This window comes from Phalaenopsis equestris, unplaced genomic scaffold (assembly GCF_001263595.1).
Source record: "Phalaenopsis equestris unplaced genomic scaffold, ASM126359v1 Scaffold212143, whole genome shotgun sequence".
In the NCBI taxonomy this organism is placed as follows: domain Eukaryota; kingdom Viridiplantae; phylum Streptophyta; class Magnoliopsida; order Asparagales; family Orchidaceae; genus Phalaenopsis; species Phalaenopsis equestris.
This window is the reverse complement of record NW_018231094.1, coordinates 24,220-46,736: the sequence shown is the minus strand read 5'-3', so window position 1 is coordinate 46,736 and position 22,517 is coordinate 24,220. Positions and strand designations below refer to the sequence as shown.

General features: G+C 34.8%; 1 protein-coding gene across 4 annotated transcripts in view; it reads right to left on the bottom strand.

The window, feature by feature from the left end:
• LOC110036878 (protein INVOLVED IN DE NOVO 2-like) overlaps positions 1–22,511 on the bottom strand; it is a 58,672-nt gene extending 36,161 nt beyond the window's left edge. For 2 of the 4 annotated variants that reach the window (XM_020741429.1, XM_020741426.1), the window contains exons 1-3: positions 22,427–22,511; positions 17,736–18,640; positions 17,104–17,285 (exon numbers count right to left, since the gene is read on the bottom strand). In XM_020741429.1, coding sequence (XP_020597088.1) covers positions 17,104–17,285; positions 17,736–18,627 — 1,074 coding nt within the window. In that variant the 5' untranslated portion in view covers positions 18,628–18,640; positions 22,427–22,511. Of the gene's footprint in view, positions 1–17,103; positions 17,286–17,735; positions 18,641–18,726; positions 18,808–18,867; positions 18,880–22,426 lie in introns of those variants that run through there. The other 2 variants (XM_020741427.1, XM_020741428.1) reach the window with 2 other exon arrangements.
• Positions 22,512–22,517: the final 6 nt, after the last annotated feature.

Genomic DNA, 22,517 nt, shown 5'->3' with positions numbered 1-22,517 from the left:
AAGCTATTGAACCTCCAACTATTTGTGGCATCAATGGTATTGAAGCATGTGATGAATAATCCATGATAATATCGAATGCTTCATTCACATTCCCAATATAATTTTCATCAATAGGTATCATGGGCTCCCAAGGTAATAAAATTTTCTCTCAACTTACATATGAAACTTGAGATTGACTGCAAAGTAAAAAAAGTAGTGGAAGGATGTTCCAGGCCTCATTCATAATAATACCCATAACAAATATGAAAATAATCGACCCCACATCAATGGGTTTTTTCATTTGAATGCAATAGTTTAAAATGACACTTTCTCTCGTAACTCTACTAATCTTCATGGTAGGGAGTAGTTTTACAGATATGAAAAAATGTCATTGTTTTGAAATTGAATTAAGCAGCGAAGCAAAGAAACTAACATATCCCTCATCTTTAATTTCTCAATTATCATTTTCATCCGTCAGAAAATTATATACATCTTGCATCATATCTCTCGTTGGGATAAAATTTGTATAATGACAGATTTAAACATTTTCTATCATATACAAATCATTAATTCGAGCCGGAATAAATGGTACAGCCTTACCTCGAACGAAGACGACTCCTTAGGTAATTTCATGTAAGTTAACATAGAATTCCTTTACTACTGGTACTATAACTGCAGCGGTAGTATAGCACAGAACTTTCCAATGCCTCAGCATAATGATTTTTTCAATCTGTGAACTTGGATTACTCAATCCATGATTGACAAAACCTCTCTTCTTGATAAGTCTCTTCTTCGTGATAACTTTGTCGTATAATATCTACGCGTCAAAACTGATAAATTTTCTTCTATTGAAAACTTCATACCTTGAAGTATTTCTGGAATTGGAAACCATGAATTCGAAATTAGGAAGTTTCTGGACATCCAAGACAGTTTTTATAACTTTAAAAACACCTCTCGGCGGTTATTGAAAGAGTGAAATCCAGCCAAAGTCTGCCGAATTCGCTCTGCACTTGCAGAGCTGCTCGGGACGCGGTCGGCGCTCCCAATGGTGTTGTCGGCGTCATGGTCCATTAGGCAGGCGTCGTCGGCGCCCATTTTGATGTTATCGGCGCTAGAGACCAAATTCGCATCTTTTATTTTCTTGTTCAATTTGATTTCAAATTTTCCTCCAATACCAATATTTGTCTTAATTTATGATATATAAAATTGTGCAGGACTCAAAAATATTATTATTTCCTAATATATAAATACAATTATTAAACAACAACCATTGGGTGAATATTTGAGCTAACACTCCTACCGTTTTGGCTTCTTTCTTAAACTAGTTTTGGAGGCGGGTTAGTCTTCCTTTTTTCATTTCTTTATTTTCGGTTCGCTTTCTTTGTTTCTTGGTTTGGTTTTAGGTGTTTATGTCCGAAACATAAGCGCACACATATAGCTACCACATACATAACTCTGGCTATATATGAACCATCAAGCAATGTCGTAAGTTGGATGGTCTTTTTTTGGGGTTTTAGGCCTTGGTGATAATGACATTCGATAAGGTGGTAGAGCGGAATAATGTTCCATCCTACGACATTAAGACCCAACTCAAGGACCCGATGAAATGTAGGATGACAATATTTTTCACGTACACCAGACTAGCAAGGCACTCTTACCTTCTTAGGTTGTTGGAGGTGCTAGCTTGACTGTGCAATCTACTTGTGGACAATCATATTTTGCAAAAAAAAAAGATAAGAACAAATACGATAAAAACAGATACACTATATATAAAAGTATTTTGACTAAAAAAAATAAATATTACTTTCTCTTAAATGCATGGAACTTATATGCATGTCAAAATATAAATTTTAAGTAATATAAATTGATTATCCACTTATCAATTGTCGGTGATGGGCTAAGGAGTACCCTCCTAAGTTGGTATTGTAAGAAATATTTTCAGTTGAATGCTGGGTTCTATACATACGGGTGACCAATAATTGCCTTTGGAGTCCATCGAGAACACCTAAATCTGAGTCTATCCCGACCTGAATACTTACGGTTTTCTTTCTTCCCTTCGATTTTTCGTGTTTCCTGCATTTTTATTGGGATCTTTGTAGATCATTCGTGATTTCCTCCGGATTTTTCTCGTGTTTTCGATAGATTTTTTCGAGTTATAGTGGGGCATTTGTCGCTTTTCTCGAGTTTTCAGGTGATGTTCGCTATTACTTCTCGTTTATATAAATTCATGCTTACATATTTCTTAAATTTTTTTCATTTTACTCGTTTACTTGTACCTGCGACACCAACTTCATTTACGGGAGCAGCAGACCCTTCAGGTATACAGGTTTGTTTTATGTTTACAGCATTTCACTTTCTTTACTGCACACTTTACTGCATATATATACAACTCATGCTTCTAAAGTTAATGTCTATCGTTTGCTGCGTTTCGTAGCATGCTTCCCTTTTATTATTCATGTTGTTTCTATAGACTTGCAGGGGCCTTTTAAGATAGAGGACAGTAAGACACTCGGTTTAGGAGGTACCCTATAGCAAGTCACTGACCCAGTAATCACATATTTATACACACTACACACAACCCCGCCGAACCTATAATCGATATGTTAAGGAGCTTAGAGTAGTTTTTCCAAGAAGCGGAGCGTGGAAGCAAGCGGACGGAGAGCGGCGATTGAGACCACGACAACAAGGTGTACGACGTCTCTTCAGAGTAAAGGTTCCATCGTAGGATAGTTGGTAAGTCACCGGGGTTTTCCCAGATCTGTGACATTGTCTACCTTTCACTCCATTGACTCCTGAAAATAACTGTTCCTATTTTGAGCCCCTCCCCTTTGATTTCCTCACATTTAACCTTTCCTCACATCTCACATTTAACCTTGGAAACTTAAACTTTGAAATCTTGAAGACAAAACCACTGATTTTAATCGAGAGTTTTTTTAAGTAACTCTAGTCATTTTAGATGTAATTAACTATAGGGATTTGTCGCTATAGGGAACTTAAGAATTCAGTTTAATATAAATTCTATTCAATCTTTCATGTTAAATAGGAAACTTTGTCGGCTTATAGAAAAGGTTTCGCAGACCAAACGGACGTCACAAATCTTTTAGTTTAGGTGAATAAGCATACAAACAAGTTATATGCATATCATTCAGGATAGCATATTACTTGTGATATCGCTCAGCTATCTAAACTATCAAATTTGTGAGCTTCATTCGGTCTCACTTTTCTAAATTAAAATAATATTATTTTCTAAAATTATAATCATATAAATATTAAATTAAATTTAAATAATTTTCAAAATAAACGACCGACAGCCACATGGGTGAAATTTTTTTCTTCATTTCATTTTGTGCTCAAGCATAAGATGGAGAGTCAGAACAAAGTATCAAATGCATTAAGTCGGCGCCACTCATTACACTACGATGCAGTCTAAGATAAATGATTTTGAGGTGTTATAAGACTTATATACAACTAATGAGAATTTCCAAAACATTTGGATACAATGACAAGATAGGTCATACAAGTAGTATCATAGATCTAATGGATACCTATCCTTCCAAAATAGATTGTGCTCCTCAAAGTTCACTCAGGTAGAATATTTTACAAGAGTGTTACTGTGGGGGAATGGTGAGATATTTTGGCAGAGATAGGACCCCTCCTTAATGAAAAGATTTTTCATATGATTAGGTTGATATGATATGTGGAAAGACACGTCAAACAGTGCAGGGCATGCCACTTTGCTAAGACTCGAGGGCAGAACACAGATCTGGACGCTCCCATTCTTGTTCCAGAGGCACTCTGGTTGGAAGTGAGCATGAATTTTGCGTACTTACCCCGAACACAGTAGACTAAGAATTTTTTCATGATTTCAGTATGTTGTTTCTCCAAAATGGCATAGTTTGTTCATTATCACAAGGCAATGAATGTGTCACATATTATGGGCATATTCCTTATGGCATACCTAGGAGCATTACTTCAGACAAGAGATATGAAATTTCGCAGTCATTTTTGGAGGACTTTATGGGGTAAATTAGGTAAAGAAACTTCAATACAGTTCATCAACTCACCCTTAGATAGATGGGAAGATAGAAGTTACAAAATGCAATTTGGGAAACCTTCTTAGATGTTTTGTGGAAAAAAATATCAAACAGTAAGACTTAATTGCTCCTCACGTGGATTTTGCCTATAATTGCTCTACTAATAGTGAGAGACTATTTAAATTTGTGTACAAGCAAACCCTCCTATGCCTTCGGAGTTAGTCCCTATACTACTCATTATTGAGCTTCGCACTGGTATTGAGGTTCCAGTCAAGAATATTTAGACCCTACATAAGCAGGTCAAGAAGAAAATTGATATAAGTATTAGAAATGAGCCAACAAGTTTAGGAAAGCTATGATTTTCAAGAATGATGGTATGGTAGATCAGGCTGCATAAGGAGTGATTTCCTACAGGTTCATTTGGAAAGATCAAGCACATGGCAAATGATCCATTCATAATTGTCACGAAGATTCATGATAATGCATACAAGATTGACCTATAGAAAAAGTACAATATTTCTTCTACATTTAATGTTAGGGGTTTTTACATATGGGGATTTTAAATATAGTTATTTACTTATAAAGGCTTAAAAAAATTAAATTTATGCCTAGAGGTCACAGTTTTGACGTCGTTCCCGTTCCCCACTGACCAATAATTATAGCGTACCATCACAACATAGACGAAGCACCGAATCCAACCAACTGCAACGAAGATGATTCGCGTTGATGTTCCCAATTCTTCCTCCCTCTTCGGAGAAAAATTTGCGTACATAAGACATACACAGCTCTACGTATGTCAGGTAGGTTACAGGAAGAGTATTGGGAGTTATATCTACGTTATACCCCCTATAACCTAGTTGTAACCTACCTGTAACTAATAAATTCCGCCCTTCTATTTTCATATATTTGTAAGTTACAGATATATTATAGATAAGTTACAGGGAGGTTACAGGGGGTATAACATGAATATAACCCCCAATACCCTCCTTGTAACTTAGCTGACATACGCAGCGCTACGTACGTCTTACATACGCAAATTTTTCTCCCCTCTTCGACCTCAAATCCTTAATTTCCTTGAATCTCTCCTCAGGCACGCCAATCCTTCCCGAATCTATTCACCTCTCCCTCAATCAAGCCGATGAAATCACATCTTACCCTGATGAAAAGCTATAATTCCTCAGTATCACCTCCGGCGATCTTCTTTTCAACTTTCTCGACTCCAGCTTTAACTCCACTCCAGAAACCCCAAACACATCTCAAGCATCACTAAGTGAAACCCTAATGCCATTCTACTAGGCTTCTGAACCACCCACTGATGACATGGAAGTGGAATCGGAATTAGAGCCTTTTGTGTAGGAAAAGGCAGTTTTGTTCCACGCTTTCTTTGAAGGGTTATGGAAACGAATAAGAGACAAATTAAGGGGAATATGGGACTCACAATGGTTGTTATCCATGCAGTATTCGTGGAGTCTGGATTCGTCGCTTCCTGTGGCGGGGTATTGAGAAGTACGGCTAATGCCGGCAACGAACACGATTGGTTGGGAACAACATTATAACTGTGACCTTTATAGGTAAATTTACTTTTTTGAAATCTTTATAAGTAAATAATAATATTTAAGAGACACTATATGAAAAAACCCCTTAATGTTATTGATTTGTGACTGTACTATGAGGACCTAGATGTCTAAGTTGGCGAAAAAAAAGACCTTCCTGCTCGTGGAGAGTGATGCAACGCAAGATGCGGGTATTGTATTGTTTGGGTGTTTAGTTTTCTGATTTTATAAATTGTGGGAAATTTGTCTTTGATTAACGCTCTCTAGAGTGATGTAGCATCTTCCCTTAGCAAGTGGTGTGTCTGTAGCTTACCTAGGAACAGTTCTTGGATCCCTCTCGCCATCCACACCTCATCGATTCACTATTTTTCAATTGATTTCAGTCGGATAATTGTCGACGCCACTATCATCTATTGTTCGAAGCAAGCGCCACCCTTTTTCTGCTTCTGCTTAACTGTCTCGTGATCGTTCACATTGATTTTCAGTCGTCATATATCCTCCTCACTCATATAATCAATGCTACAACTTCTCTAACGCTATTGTTGTTCTCTCACACCTTCTAAGAGCCTTAATACAATGTTAGGGTGTTCTTTGAAATCAAATAAGACAAAAAAATAGAAAGTTTGGGGGTCATTTGAGATTACTTTTGTATTTATATTTTTTTTTTATTTTATCATATTCATGTTTTTATTTGAAATAAAACCTGTTCGATATATTTAGAATATATTTCAATTTTTATTAAAGCTTAAGTCAAACTTTGATACTTTTTTATATTCAAAATACCTAAAAATTGTTTTAATTTTTTTCAAAACAAGTTGACTTATTTTTAAAAAAATTAAAGCATGTAAAACATATATTAAAACATTTTTTTAAAAAAGAAATAAAAAATGATCCCAAACAGACATAGTGCAAATTTAATTACCTAATCAAAATATAACACTTCAATATTGCACCACAGAATCAACAGTCACTTAACAGTGTAGTTATTTGAATCTATTTACAGCTAACCACATCTCAAACGCTTCAAAGAAATGAATAGTCAATAATTAACTAAAAATTGCAACATTAATTTTATTAAGTTTAAAAGTATGCCACTATACAGGTGAGATCTCCAATCAACCAAACTTGAAGACGCCTGCATAATAAATGCTTGTAAAGCTCCAAAGCTGCATACAGAATGATTGGATGCGATTCAGAAATCCACTCCACATATGAGAAATTGGAACAAGAGGTGATATGAAGTCAAATTCGAGAAATTTGTCCTTAATTCAAAATCAAAGAATTCGATGTCAATTTGCGCGGAGTACAAGTTGAGTCAAACTGTGGCCAGTTTATACTTAAGATTCAAACTGATTTGTGTAAAATCTATTAATTTTACAAAATATTTTAACCATCAATTATAATTATTATCCAAAATGACAAATTTTAAGAAATTATTTATAAAATTGCATTATTATATATATCAAGGAATGTCCAAAGACTGATTTAAGATTCAAACCGATTTGTCTAAAATCTATTAATTTTACAAATTATTTTTAACCATCAATTATAATTATTATCCAAAATGAAAATATTAAGAAATTATTTATAAAATTGCATTATTAAATATATATATATATATATGTAGCTCAAGGGCTAATATATTAAAGAGAAAAGATACAGATAAATTATATGGGTAGGCCTAAAAATAGGCACCCAACCCACATGATGCAACACACCCAAAAAAGTTAAAAAGGGGTACATATAAAAATAAAAAAAGCCCAAAACCACCCGAGCGCTGAAAAAATGAGAGTCATCCCAATCTTGTTCTGCCTCTGGCTCTAGTTCTCGGAAGGAATCCAGCTAGCAGATTGGTAAGATGTGTATCATTACAAGACGTAACCAAAGTATCATCCATAAGTCTCCTGAGCTCAAGTAGATCTTCATTCTTCTTCTTCCTCCTAGAAGTGTAAACATGTCATTCCTCATCCAAAGAATCAATCTGACGAGGTGGTAGAGCTGAAGCAGAAGAATTATCAACTGCAGTACCCACAATAGGTTCTAATATCTGTGAGGTATGGATTGCCTCTATAGCGGATACTTCCTGAAGAGGGGGGGCTGCGAGGTTCTCCTGATTATCAATCTGAACAATGTCCTTTGTAGGTAATAGTCCATCAGTATTATTTTATATGAGGTTTGAAGGTATCAGCATCACATCACTCGTGCTAACAGTAACAGCAGTATCATGGGGAGGGGCACAAGAGCAACAGTATACTCCCCAAGTGGAACTAAAATGTCCCAAGCAGTGGGGTTAGACCCATCCTTATTCACTTGAACCTTAGCTTTCAAATTAGCATGGAACTTGTGGAATTTATCAAGGATATGCCCAAACATCTTACAGTTGGTACAATATGGGGTATGTGTTTCATGATGATTTGTTATCAATATCCATTATGGGTTGTGCCCAGCCAGATTTCAGTAACATCAGGTAAAGTAACATCTTTTTCCACAAGTATTCTGGTCACTGAATGTCTGGTTAGGTTGAAAGTAGGCAGATCTAGCTTCAAATGATGGCCCCAATACAGTGGAGAATCTGATGGTGAAAAAAATGCAACTTGAGACCAGGTAGACTAAACCATACTGATACAGTGGGAGTTTCATGATTTGAGTCGAAATCAGAAGGCCACTTGAGTAGCTTCATTGATTTGTCTACAATGCTAAGATATTTCTTGGAGAAAATTCAGGTGTAGACTTCAGCCACTATTAGTTGAATTAACACATATCTTTCATCCATAAGTCTCACTTTCCACTTGCCTACTAGCTTAAGATCATCAACACTCTTCATCAACACTCTTCCGAAAACCATCCATAGGTGAGTGCCCCCACTGAAATTTTTCAATAATAGCAAACTTGAATTTTTCCATCGGGGTTGAAATTTCTGAGTCAAAGAAAAAAATTGTTCTTTTTCCACCTTTTCTACTTCCTTTTTTAACAAAAGAGCAATCATCTGTATCATCGTGATAATCCTTATAACTTAAGGGGAATACCACTGCGGACTCCACCTGAGGGTTACCCATGAAGTGGGCAAAGCAAGTCTTTGTCGGTTCAGCCAAAGAAGAAGGAAGAGTCATCAGAGCAAGGGGAGGTGTCGGCGATCATCTGCAACGAGAAGCTGACAAAATGACACTATGTCAGGAAGCACGGTGTTGGGCCGGAGAGAAGCACAGATGCAGACGGTTGAAGCGAAGAAACGTCAAACCAGAGGTCGAAACAGAAGGAAAGAAACGTCGGGCGCAAAAGCAGGGATTGCAGACGCCAGACAATTCCTTTAGCTTGTTTATAAAAGTAGGGTATATATATTAAGGAAAGATAATTCCAGAAGGTCGAAACAAAAGGAAAGAAACGTCAGGCGCAAAAGCAGGGATTGCAGCGTCGAAATGACGAAGACGCCAGACAATTCCTTTAGCTTGTTTATAAAATTTGGGTATATATATGAAGGAAAGATAATTCCAGAAGGTCGAAACAAAAGGAAAGAAACGTCAGGCGCAAAAGCAGGGATTGCAGCGTCGAAATGACGAAGACGCCAGACAATTCCTTTAGCTTGTTTATAAAATTTGGGTATATATATGAAGGAATGTCCAGAGGCTATTATACAAGCCTCCAGCCACCCCTAATGTGCCTAACAACTCGATTACCGTCTCCTTAAGGCCAACTGTGCCAGAGCGGATTCGAATCCCCGACCCGAGGGGTCTTATACCGTGGATGTCAACCAACAGGTCAGGGTACAAGCCATATATATATATATATATATATGGGAGACATGTGTTAATTCAACTAACCGTGGCTGAAGACTACACCCGGATTTCTCAAAGAAATATATTAATATTGCAGAAAAGTCAATGAAGTTACTCAAGTGGTCTCCTGATTTCGACCCAGATCATGAAACTCCTACTGTACCGGTATGGTTTAGTCTGTCTGGTCTCAAGCTGAACTTTTCTCATCATCAGGTTCTCTACTCTACTGGGGTCATTCTTGGGGACCCTATGAAACTAGATAAACTCACTTTCAATCTAATCAGGTCTTCTATGATTAAAATACTTGTGAAAAGAGATATTACTTTACCTGATATTACTGAAGTCTGGCTGGGCACAACTCATAATGGATATAATCTCATAATGGATATTGGCAACAAATCTTCATGGAACACAGACCTCTTTATTGTACCCATTGTAAGATGTTTGGGCATACACTTGATAAATGCCACTTGGAACAAGAAAAAATTGACTTAGAAGAAGAAAAAATTTTTGAATATAATAAAATTTTATTTAAAAGAGAGAAATTATGTGAATGAAAAAAAGGTTGATGACCAGTGAACTGTTTTAGCTTGTTTATAAAACTTGAGATTTTATACATTTAACTATAACTTTTGCAATGAGTTAAAAATGTCCTTAATGCAATCTTGAAGTTTATAGATTTTGCATTAAATTATCAGACAAGTTTCAAATTTTTAGTCTTTGTTAATTCCTTTGTAATATAAATTATTGAACATTATTAAATTTTATTTTCCAGATTCACTTTCGAAGTTCATCTTCAAATTAGGTAATGTACAAACATTTCTATCTAAATTTGAATTCATTTATTAAATAATCCATATTTTATAATTTGTATTGAATATATTATTATATTTGTTGAAAAATTATTATATTATGTCGTCTAAATTTGATTAATAAATGTCTATCACACACACACTTGTTCACGTGTGTGCATAAATTATGAGCGCTCTAAAGAACAATAATGTCACTTTGCTTTGCTTTTTGCACATTGAAGCAAAAAAGGGAACTTTCATGCATTGTATTACAGTGTACACTTTGAAAACACTAGTTAAGACACGCATAAATATATGTATATATCTATAATGAATTGATTTCAAGTATCAAACTTAGTTCAAGTTGAATCGAACTTAGTTCATACAAGTCATATTTGAATAAGAGCAAACCAATTTGAAGTCAATTAGATTTCAAACAAGCTAGTTTTGAGTATGGTATAAAATTATCAATCCTAAATGGAACTGAATATTGGAACAAAAATTGGTTTAAAACAGATGATACAAGCATACTCACATTTCAAGGATCATTAAACACAATTTTAACACTTTTGTGAGAAAAACTGGTTAAAACTGATAGGCATTCCATTTATAACATAGTCTTAAGACATTTGACATTATGAGCCATAAGATTTATGTGCGTAGCTCACAATTACTTCGATGACAGTAAACATTATGAGGTCATATTTGCTAAGTTTTTCTTACATGTTTATCATTTCATAACTAACATTAAGATAACAAGGATTTACTAAGCTTTACTTCGAGGATTCGTAGAGGATGGGCGTAACGGTATAAGGGAAAAAAAATCAAGAAAAGATTTCTACCCACAAATGTAAATTAGCTTAGTGAATGAGTTGTGTTTAAATTCAATGCAATTGATTGAGTTTGATTAACCAATGATCTTGAAATGATAAATACAAAAAAAATTGATTAAATTTCATCTAACAATATGTTTTAAATTTAGACAAATTATTTCATAATATTGGTTCTTTAACTGGATTGATTTTCTAATCATTTTAAATAATTCCTATTTTCTTATTTGTGAAAATTATTTAGTTTGTGATCATATAATTGATTGACTTATCATGATAACGTACATCACATATGTATGTTAAAAAGTTCAATTGATTCAAAAGATTTCATTTTCTACATCTAAACTGACTTGCTTAATAATGCTGATTACAAGATTAATCACCAAACTAAGAAAAAATAGGATTTGAATATCAATTACAGTCATTAATAATTATTTTGTATGTTAGCAAACTTAATTGATTCAAAATATTTCACATATTTCATTAAATTTGCTTGATAATATTAATTATATCTTAGTGAGATTACACACTTAATTATCTTATCTCAATGAACTTGAACCTAGTTTTAATTCCGTTAGATTCATTCAGTTGATTACATATAAAACCATATATAAGATGTTATACATTATATTTATATTCATAATTCATTTAGAATTAGTCAAAACAAAACTTTTATTTTTTTACATAAAATTTCATTGCCCGAGCAGACCTATGAAAATCCCAGCATGTTCCAAATAAACATGCGTTACAATTTTGATTGGCTATTAAGGATTCTCTGAAGCTTTTGAATAGGCATTTTTTTATTATTATTATTGCATTTAAGGGGGACTTTTTAAGTGTTTTTTCTAATGGTTGGAAATGAATATGATAGAAACCGGCAAAGATTTCCAAGCAAAAATTTGGAAAAATAATATTTTATTGTAATAACATTAAACACTCAAGAAGAATACAAAGATAAGCATCTACAATTTGAGAGGTAGGCAATCTCTCCCATTTCCTACCATTCGAGAGGTAGGAAATCTCTCCCGAATCCAAAGCTTGAGATACAAGTCATAATCTCATGCATAACCCTACCCCTAAGCAAACTAGCTCTATTTATATTAAACAATAATAGATGATGAAAGCTGATGAAAGCTGATGAAAGACTAAATTGCTCTTACGCTAGGAATAGCATATTAGGGCTTATAAATGCTTCATGTATAATGAAGACAACCCAAAGGAAATGATAAAATTATGAGCACTTAAATGTTAGATCTTTCTAAGAGAAAAATAAAGGGGAGAAACAAAAGAGTTCATCAAATCAAGGATTTTCTTTGAGGCTTTAATTTTGGTAACATTATTTCATCATCTTATTTTTAAGAATAAGGGAAATGCACAAGAGTGCAAATTATAGAGGAATTAAGTTAATGTGCCATAAATTAAAGTTGTGGGAGAGGGTAACTGAATATTGGTTACGACGTGAAACAAAAATTTTTCAAAATCAGTTTGGATTCATGCGGGGCAAGTCCACTATGGAATTTGTACTCTTATTGAGAGATTTGATGGAGAAGTATAAAGAGGGTAAGGAGGATCTATATCTGATTTTTGTTAATTTAGAAAAATACGTATAATAAGGTTCCAAGAGAAGTACTTTAGAGAGCTCTAGAAAAAAGAAGTTGATATTACCTTTATTCAAGTCATTAAATATATTTATGTTATATTTGTTACTTGTATTCGAGCAAAAGAAGGATTGATCAAAAATTTTCCTATTTCAGTTAGATCACATCAAAAATCGGCTTTAAGCCCGCATCCTTTTTGCTTTTGTTATAGATTTTCTTACTGGACATTTCTTGGAAGATGTACCTTGGTGTATGCTTTTCCCTGATGATATCCTTCTTGTGGATAAGACTCTAGAGAGAGATTAGGAAAAACTTGAATTATGGAGGTTAAATTTAGAGTCTAAAGACTTTTCTTTGAGTAGATCTATAGCTGAATATATAGAATGTGGTTTTAGTAAACAGATCTAGTGGCAAGGTTGAAATAATAGGTAATCAAATCATTAAAAGGAGTGAACGTTTAAGATATCTTTGGTCTATTGTTCAAAGTGATGGTGAAATAGATAGAGATGTTATTAGTGGAATTCAAGTTGGATTGTTGAAGTGGAAGAATGCATCAGACGTATTGTGTGATAGAAAATTACGGCTTAGCCTTCAAAATAAGAAATTATAAAATGCTTGTGAGGTCTGCAATGTTTTATGGTGCAAAATATTAGCTTGTAAAAGAGAAGCATAAAATTATGTTAAATGTTGTTGAGATGAGAATACTTAGATGGATGAGTGGCTTTACACTCAGTGATAAAAATGTGAAACAAATGCATCCGTGAAAGGGTTTGAGTAGCTCCAATGGCAGACAAGATTAGAGTGAGTCACTTTAGATAATTTGGTCATATTAAAAGTGAACCATTTAATAACCCAGTTAAAAGAGTTGATGTTCTAGAGTTGACTTATGTTAAGAAAGATAGAGGTCGACCTAAAAGGACTTTGGCATGTTGTATACAAAATGAACTTAATTTATTAAAATTAAATCAAAAAATGACACTCAATAGGACACAATGGAGAAAAAGTATTCATGTAGCCAAACTCACTTAGTGGGGTAAAGACTTGTTGTGTTGTTATTCTATTTCATCATAAGTCAGTTTCCACTTTTTTTATTTATAAAATGATGATCATGTCAACCTTTTAAGTGGCATCCATTAAGGGTCTGTTTTGGGCAGCTGTTGCTTATCCAGCATACTCAGATAAGCAGCTTATCCTGATAAGCTGTTGATCTGCAGTTGATCCGGATAAGCTGACCGGCTGTTTGGTTTGTGCGTTTGGAAAATAGTTAATTTGCAGTTGTTTTTGGATAAATGGTCATTCTGACCCTGATATGGATAAACTCGCTAGTTGTTTGGTTTGTGAGTTTGGAAAACGGTTGATTTTAACCCACTAACACACTATTTCCAAATGCGTGTAATTTTAACACAAATCAAACATAACAATGAGGCACAAGTTAGCATATCAAACTTAACTTAAACCTAGGAAAGGCCAAACATTCAATCATTTTCTAAAAAAGTCAATGGAATCGTTTTCATTTATTTATTGATGAAATTAAAAACCAAACCCTCTCCCTAAAAAGATCAAAAGCCAATAGAGTAAAATGGCTAAACAACTCAGAATACAACAGAAGATCAAATGGATTCAGAAATCACAAAACTATAAAATGATTGAATGTTTTAACAAATAGTTCTTTGCTCGATCGAATCATTTCAAAATAAGAAGAACCACCAAAATGCAGAAACACTTGCCCAATTTAAGAAGGTGAAAAATACAAGCAAAACCTGCTAACAAAGAAACGAAAGACCTGACGAAGAAGAAGAAATACATGAATTAGCAAAAACTAGAGTTCAATAAACAGAATAAACTAGGTGGACATGAAGCGCATCTGAAATTGGGACCGGAAGAACAAAGTGGAAAACAACTCATAGGTAACGTCCCGATCTCTTGTTGACTGGAGATTCCCGGAGTTGGTGAGGTGACTTGGGCTTCTTTCGCCATTAGAGGGTTCCTCGATTCTTGTGTCGAGGTCGATCATATGCACAACTCGGGTGGGGATAAGAAGCTGCTGCTAGGTTAGTGGATTAAAGCTCGCGGGAGAGATCAAGCAAAGCAGATGAATAGAAGAAAGGCACATGAGTAAAAATCCGCTCGACGCGGATTCAAGACGCGGGCCGCAAGGTCGACCATGCGGTCTCGTCTATTAAGAAAGTTGAAATGCCGTTTTTCAATAAGCTTTCCAAACGCACTAAACAAACAGTGTGGTGGCGTTCTCAAAAAGCCGCCCGCACCTATAAGTCGCCTCAAACGACCCCTAAGTCACCTCCAAAGTTCAAGAGAACTTTGATTTAGTATTCTTATAAACTAAGACTAAATGCAGTGGTATCTTATAAGGCTCGACATGTTTGCCAAGCATGGTACAAAGGTTTCTCTACCTACTCAGAGTAATAAGTGAACTTGTAATTGCAAGTTTGGAGCAATGGAACATAGTTTGGATAAGGGCTCAAGCATGAACATAGCCCAGTTGGGCCCTTAACGAAGTAAAATTTCTAGTGTATAACTCTCGAAAACATAGACTGATATCGTTGCTCTTTAATTCACTCATTTCTCCTTGTGTTAGAGGTCACTTTGGTGGCTAATTTTAAAGCTACTCTTGTAGCAAAATTATAGAGAGCATTTAGATGAGCAAAAATTTTATATTGATGATCATATCATATAATCTCATAATCTAATTGTATTCTCTTTGCTTAGGTGTATGGTGGTTTACCAGTTTTGATCTATAATCCTATATGTTGAATATTTCATTTGTATAGTGCTTAATAATTATTTATTCACTCGCTTTCTTTTTTTATAGAATGAACCATAATTAAATTCTGCCATGTCACTTAAAGGATTTAAGTATTTAAATACAAGTAGTGTACATACGTTTATATTTTATCTCCTACTCGTGTACACTTTGTTTTGTCTCAATTGATTGATTTAATAGTTATATTGTTAGCTTCTGTAAATATATTCATTGTGTGGGTTTTGAATTGATAGAAGTTTGAAAGAAGTTCAAAAAGCCCCATATAACCCCATCCCCCTCCCACTTTTGATGTGCCCTTTAGAATCAAAAAAGCCATAAATTAATAAGTTTGAAATGTCTATTAAAATATATGCAACGGTCACATGTGTCAACCCTTAAAAATCATCTTCATTATTCCTAAATGGATGAATACAACTTTCATTCATTATCATCAAGGCATATTGTTCACAAGTCCAACAGAGACTAATCCTCAACTGAATTCAGAACTATTATATAATAGGTGAGCAATATTCCCATCTCAGTTCACTGTCAAATAGTGGATTTAGGCTTTATTTGGCAATGTCATTTTCTTTTGCATTCTATTGTGCGGTAAAGATGATAAGTGTTCGGTAGAAGCATGCTAGAATTTTCACAAAAATGGTTATAAGAGAGTTCTATATGGTAACAAATTGTTGAGTTACAGACATTAGTTCATAGAATGATTGAAATGGGTATGTTATGAAGTTTATATAATTATAATTATAAAACAATAATTAATTTTTTAGTAAATTAATGGATCAATAGAAAAAAGCAGGAGTCTATAAAAGTACATTTTTGGGGAAGCTACCATAAGCACTATTACAACAAAGCTATATTTAAACTTTTATACAGCTAATTTTTTTCTTCCAAGTGTTGCACCAAATATCTTAAAACTACTTTTCTTGTTCAAATAATCAAATGCAAACATTGGAAAGAGTAACAACCCAGACTCTCAACCAATGAAATATTGTCCACTTTGGCTTCATGGCCTCACAGTTGGGTACTAATTTAACTTCCTAGAGGTCACCAACCCAGAAGTGTTCCCACATGAGCACGCTTAACTTTAAAGTTTCTGATGAAATTTCAACCATTACACCAAAAGGCAGCTCAACAATTAAAAATTCATCTTCATTCTATTCATGTTCCATAATCTCATCACTTGATTAACTAAGATTTTCATCGATACTTTTAACCCAACATCATTCACCAAACATAAGAGTTTTTAGAAGTGACCCCTACAGAGTCGCTCCCACCATGTAGTACTTTGTCCCATCTAGGGTTTAAGAAGTAGTTTCCATGACGTAGCACTTTATTTTGTAGGGCACTTAGTTCCAATTTTCAAACTGATGTAACAATAATGTCATTTGAAACAGCCCAAACTCTCACACATCGAGATATTGTCTGTTTTGATTTAATGGTCTCACGGTTTTATTCTAATGGCCTAACTTCCGAGAAGATCACTTGCCTCGGTACTGCTCTTGCAATAACAAATTTAACTCTGAAGTTTCTTATGAAATTCCAATCATTAAACTAAAAGGTGCCTTAATGAGTTTAACTTCATTCTGATTACAGGGTTTCATAGAAAGTAATACCGAAGTAAGACTTAGTATAAATTTTGAAATCACTTGCAATTAAGCATGCAATAGGAATCCACAGGAAATGTAAAAAGCAATATAGCAAGACCTTCACCAAGTAGTTGAAAAGGTTACAAACTATCTTGCAAGTGAAGCAAAAATACCTCGTACCTTCTTAGTTTCATCTTCAAGTTTCCTTATGTCACACTCACATTGAGCTACCAAATTATCCAGCTGCCCTGATCTGAATGTCAGTTCTCTTCTTTTAGAATCCAGCTCAATCCTTATCTTCTCATTCTCATCAAAAATTCTATGAGAATGATCTTGGGTGAGTTGCTGCATTCTTCGAATTTCTGAAGGACAATACAAAGTTCCAAAGTGTTTTTGAAGGAGTGTAATATGCAATTATTTTTTTTTATAAAAAAGGCAGAACCAACCCTTTTCAAACTATTTCAAAAAGAAATAAATTCAAGCAGCAGAACAAGAACTAATGAACCCATTGAAAGCTGAGGAAGTTCTATTCCACAAAACTAAGCCTAAAGGCAAATCAAAGAGAGACCATATTTAGCAAATGAACCAGATAAACACCCACATCTCTCGCTTGATAATGGAATGAAATAAAATTATTGCTAAGCCAGGTCTTTGTTTCCTTCAGTACTTAACTATATCAAAGATTAACTTTCCACAGTAACACGTATCTTAGAGAATGTGCAGCCAAATTTCAATTTTAATTTCTAGTTTGAGAGACTCTCAGCAAAAATATTCATATCAATTTGTAGGGTGGAAATATTTATGAAGCTCACCATTATTATAGGATTCACGTAGTTTGTCTTTTTCTTCCATCATCTTATTGAGCAAAAATTTTGTCTCACTGTATTTGCACTGAAGTTCCTCAATGTGTTTCCTTTTGATTTCAATCAGAGTTTCCAAATCTTGAAATAGTTTGCACGCCTTGACAGATTCTATATTAGTTATTTCATCAACAGTTTTCAACTCTCCATTTTTTTGCAGATGTTCCCCAATAGGGCCACCTGAATAATAGTCATCAGCCCGAGCCACCCATCCATATATTCCTAAAGCAGTATTCCTTTTTTCAACCCAATTTGTCATACCAAACTTATCGACATAAAAGTAGTTCTCAAAATCCATTGCATCCCTATATCCACTCCAGTCTTTGTTGAAGTGCACAATAATATTTCCCGTATGGCCATTGAAATTCCATAAATAGTGAACTTTTAGAAGATTGAATTTAGAGAGAAGCTCCTTAAGCCTATTTTCAACTTCACCAACATAAATTCCATTTTTGAATTCCATTGGAACATTTACAACGATACCCATCCAGGGCCAGACAAAGCGCAAATCCTGTTTAGCTTTAGGATGCTTGCTTTTGGTATAGATAAGTTGTGATGGACTTGAAGGATCACCGAAATCATTCTTCAGGAATTTTACTATGGCTTGGTGGCTTGCCCTCACCTTTGCGTTCAAGTTAGTAGCAGCAATAGATGTAGCATGCTGAACAAGATCCTTATATTTATAATTTTGTGTCTTCTTTTTCCGACAAAAAGGGCATCTGTAAATGTTCTCCGAGACTTTTACTTTAAGCTCTTCTGACTTTAGTTGCAAGTAGAAGTTGCCCTCATAAACAACTTTCTCGGATTCACAAAATTCAATAATTTCACTGAAGCTGTAATCCATCAATGGAAGATAACTGCAGAAAGAAACAGAAAAGTTAACATGTGTGTTTTGAATTGCTGGCAGAATTTGAGGAAATATAAAGAAGGGAAATTTACATACCTAGCATACAATTCTTATGTATTAACATATCTCGCATCCAAACTTTCATATTTAGATACATATCACTTTGCCGCTTTAAACCTATTCATGAAAAGGTATGTTTCACTTCTAAAAAGTGTTTACAGTGCTATTTTTACATACCTAGCATACAATTCTTATGTATTAATATATTTCACACTTAAACTTTCATGCATATCACTTTGATGCTTTAAACATATACATGAAAAGGTGTATTTCACTTTTAAAAAGTGCTGTTTTTACATACCTAGCACACAATTCTTATGTCTTAACATATCTCCGCCTAAACTTTCATATTTACATGCATAGCAGCTGTGTTGTAAACCTATGCATGAAAAGGTGTAGTTCACATTTAAAATGTGTTGATAGTTATGCGTGTGTAAATAAGAGAATTTGGGTGTGAGATACGTAATTACAAAAGAATTGAATGTAAATGTTCCAATAATGAAATGGTGCATTCTGTAAAAAGAAATGCCTTTGGAAAAGGATTCATGCGTATCACAATTACTCTTTACAAAAGCAGGTGTGCAACCAGGACAAAGTTGCAAAAATTAGATCCTGAAAATTAGATGAACCAAGAAAATACAACACAACAGCTAACACTGAAGATAAAGCATTTGGTAACTAAAAGAAATCTCTGACTTTTTGGTGAGGTGAACTCAGTTTTGTGCAGCAAACTTTATATGAATTTCACAAACACACAAAAATAAAAAACTGAAATTAAAGTTTTCCTGATACCTGGATATTATAATTAATCATACAACTTTCAAAAAAATTAAAGAGGAAATCCAAAAGTCAATAAATATAACAGAGAACACTGACCTAAAATACTGAAGTATCCATGGTGGATAACCTAAATACCCTATGATAAATGTTTGGCTGCATAAAAGCCTATAATGTTTATGTTTATATACAAAAAACCAAAAAAAAATTTGTTTATGCAATATATCATATTTGCCAACCCCACTTAGTGGGATAAAGGCTCGTTGTTTTTATTGTTGTTGTATAAGATTCCTCAATCATAATAATATTAACTACAAAACATGATACGTGCTGCATTGAAACATATAAATACGTTCAGCCAAACGATATTGAAAATAGATTTGATAAATATTCAAGTATGTAGAAAATGTATTACTATAATAAAAACCGCAGTCTGCAAAGCCAATAGGTCATATTTTCTACGTATAAGTGGAATAATTCCCTAACTTTAGCAGCCAAAATCAAACTATACGACAAGTTTATTTCAATAGATGCCTCAAAATTGCCTCCTGAAGTATGCCCACACCGGTAACTAACCAAACAACGGATAAGAACACAGAAATTCAATAGCCACAACTAGCTCCTTCAAGAACAAAAAAGACAAGATCCTTCAAGAAAATCAAAGGCAAGCCAATGTTGACCTCTATAATTATCTCGCGTCAATTGCGATTGAAAGAATCGAAAATGGTGGCAGATGAGCATGAAGTTTCATAGATCAAGTCTGAATTACCTCGACTGCAATGAAAATCAACTGGACATCGACCACTTATAGAAAAAACTTCATCAATGAGTTTAAATGTTAAAATTATTAAGAAAGGGACCTCTATGATTAATTTGATCAAGCGCAATGAAAATGACCGATTACTAACATGACCTCGAACAAATTATGGTTAATACTCCTCGACCACTACCAAATAAACTCACATGTTGTTCATTCACAAAATGGATTCATGAATGCATCTGAATTATCAAAAATATCTCGGCAAAACACCCATGTTGTTTGAGTCCCTACATGCAAGGTGTCAACAAAATCAAGGCGGCAATACATGAATCAAACCAAGGAAAACATAAAAGGTTACAAGAGAAATAGCTGATGCCCACAAATAATTCAAATTTGATTATAAAATTATAATAATTTTATTATTATTATTATTATTATTATTATTAAGTAAATCAAGTGCAAAAGAAAAAAATTACCAAACCCCTTATCATATAATCACCGCCATAATCCCTTCAGACCCGCCACTCCACCCAAACCAATGTGCATGCCTAACTTTCCCATTAGTCTTCCTCGTTATAAATAAGAAAAACTAAAAAAATTGATCCTAAACCTACTTTATTTGGCATAAGGCTCCCTTGACCATTCTTCAATTTTGTTGCACACACGACATAGGCTCTTGCATGCCCTATCACTTTGTTTTTTCCCCTATATCGCCCATCTCCCACTCAAGTAGAAACATTCTCTCCTAGCCCTCTCTCCCCACTGCAGGACGCACACACTTGCAGTTGGCCGCTCCAACCCATCATCCCAACCTCCTCTCCTTCTCGTGTTGAATGCCTCTCCTCTTGTAGCACATAACTACACTCCTCAATGCCCCTATTCCCACACAACACCATGCCCCTTTCTCTCTTTCAACCTTTCATCCAGCCGCAATGACACACAAACACAACTTGACCTCTCCTTCCCCGACCAACCTGCTGGCCACTTAACACAGCCGCCCTCATGCTCTCTCTATTTCTTCATACAACAAACTGAACCCCAACCCTCCATATGAAAGTAACTAAGAACAAAAATTTAGAGAGAGCTTAGAGATTTATGCAACTTTAGAGTTTTATCCTACTGCCATAATGAATGCAATATTGTTTAATTGTCATTGCGTTGAATACTATTGACTGACTAATATTATCCGAATGCCGTCTCTCGGCTTTTTTCATCTAATCTTTAGCATTCAATTGCCATCTCCAGAACTCCATCGTCATCCTCCACTCCTACCCCAACGGACAAATTATCATGAAGAGCATTACTTTGTAATCTCGTCTTCTTTAGTTCATAGAAATAGCAAATCTTTGTAATCTCAACTAGCACAACGAATTAATCTTTCAGGGCTGTCTGGAAACGGATTTATCCCGGAATTTAAGTGGGAAGCAGACTAAATCTTGTACGACGGTCATTTTGGACAAAAAGAAGCTGCAGATTTAATGAATCCGGATTTCGCGGATTTTGGTTGTATATCAGGGATTTACTAAAGCCCCCAAATCGGCAGATTTACGGGATTTAAGCTGAAGGGAAGATAAGAATGTAGGTGAGAACAATGTGATTGCTTAAATCTTGCCAAACACTATTATTGGAGTTGCAGGATTTACTGAATCAATTGCAGGCAGTTTTCTAGATACTATTTAGTAAATCCAGATTTACCGGATTTACTAAATCCTAATAAGTTAGATCTAATCCGTTGCCAGACAGCCCCTCAGATTAGTCCCCTTGAATTCTTTATTTTTGGGTTTTAGGTGTAAAAATTTTAGTGTTTCCTGCAGTTTTTTCATCAACCTATTTATTTGAGGAATCATCAAACAAAGCTAAGACGTAAAACCCACACTCTACTCTTAATTTTCTGGCACGCAGCAATCACAAAACTAAACAACAAGGCCTACATTGAAAAGGCTTCAGCTTAGCACAAGTGAAAACAACCAATTTAAAGTTAAGAACACTAAAAAGAAGAGTCGCCAAGATCGAAAACAAAAGCGCCTGATCCGGAAAAGCAACGTCCGAATCCTTGCTGGAAGCGCAAAGCTGTCGCTGCAGAACCAGATAAAAAATACATACCAAATAGTGCAAGTATGCCCCTCAATTTTTTCATCGCGAGGAATTCAATCCGTTTCTTAGTGGAAGCATAGAGACTAGGGTTTAGGAGAGGCTTACCGGAGACCAGAGAGGGAAGAAGACAATGAGGACGGGAGTCAAACCGAAAAACAATGAAAAATAACTGCATTAACTAGCGATCTTCAGCAGG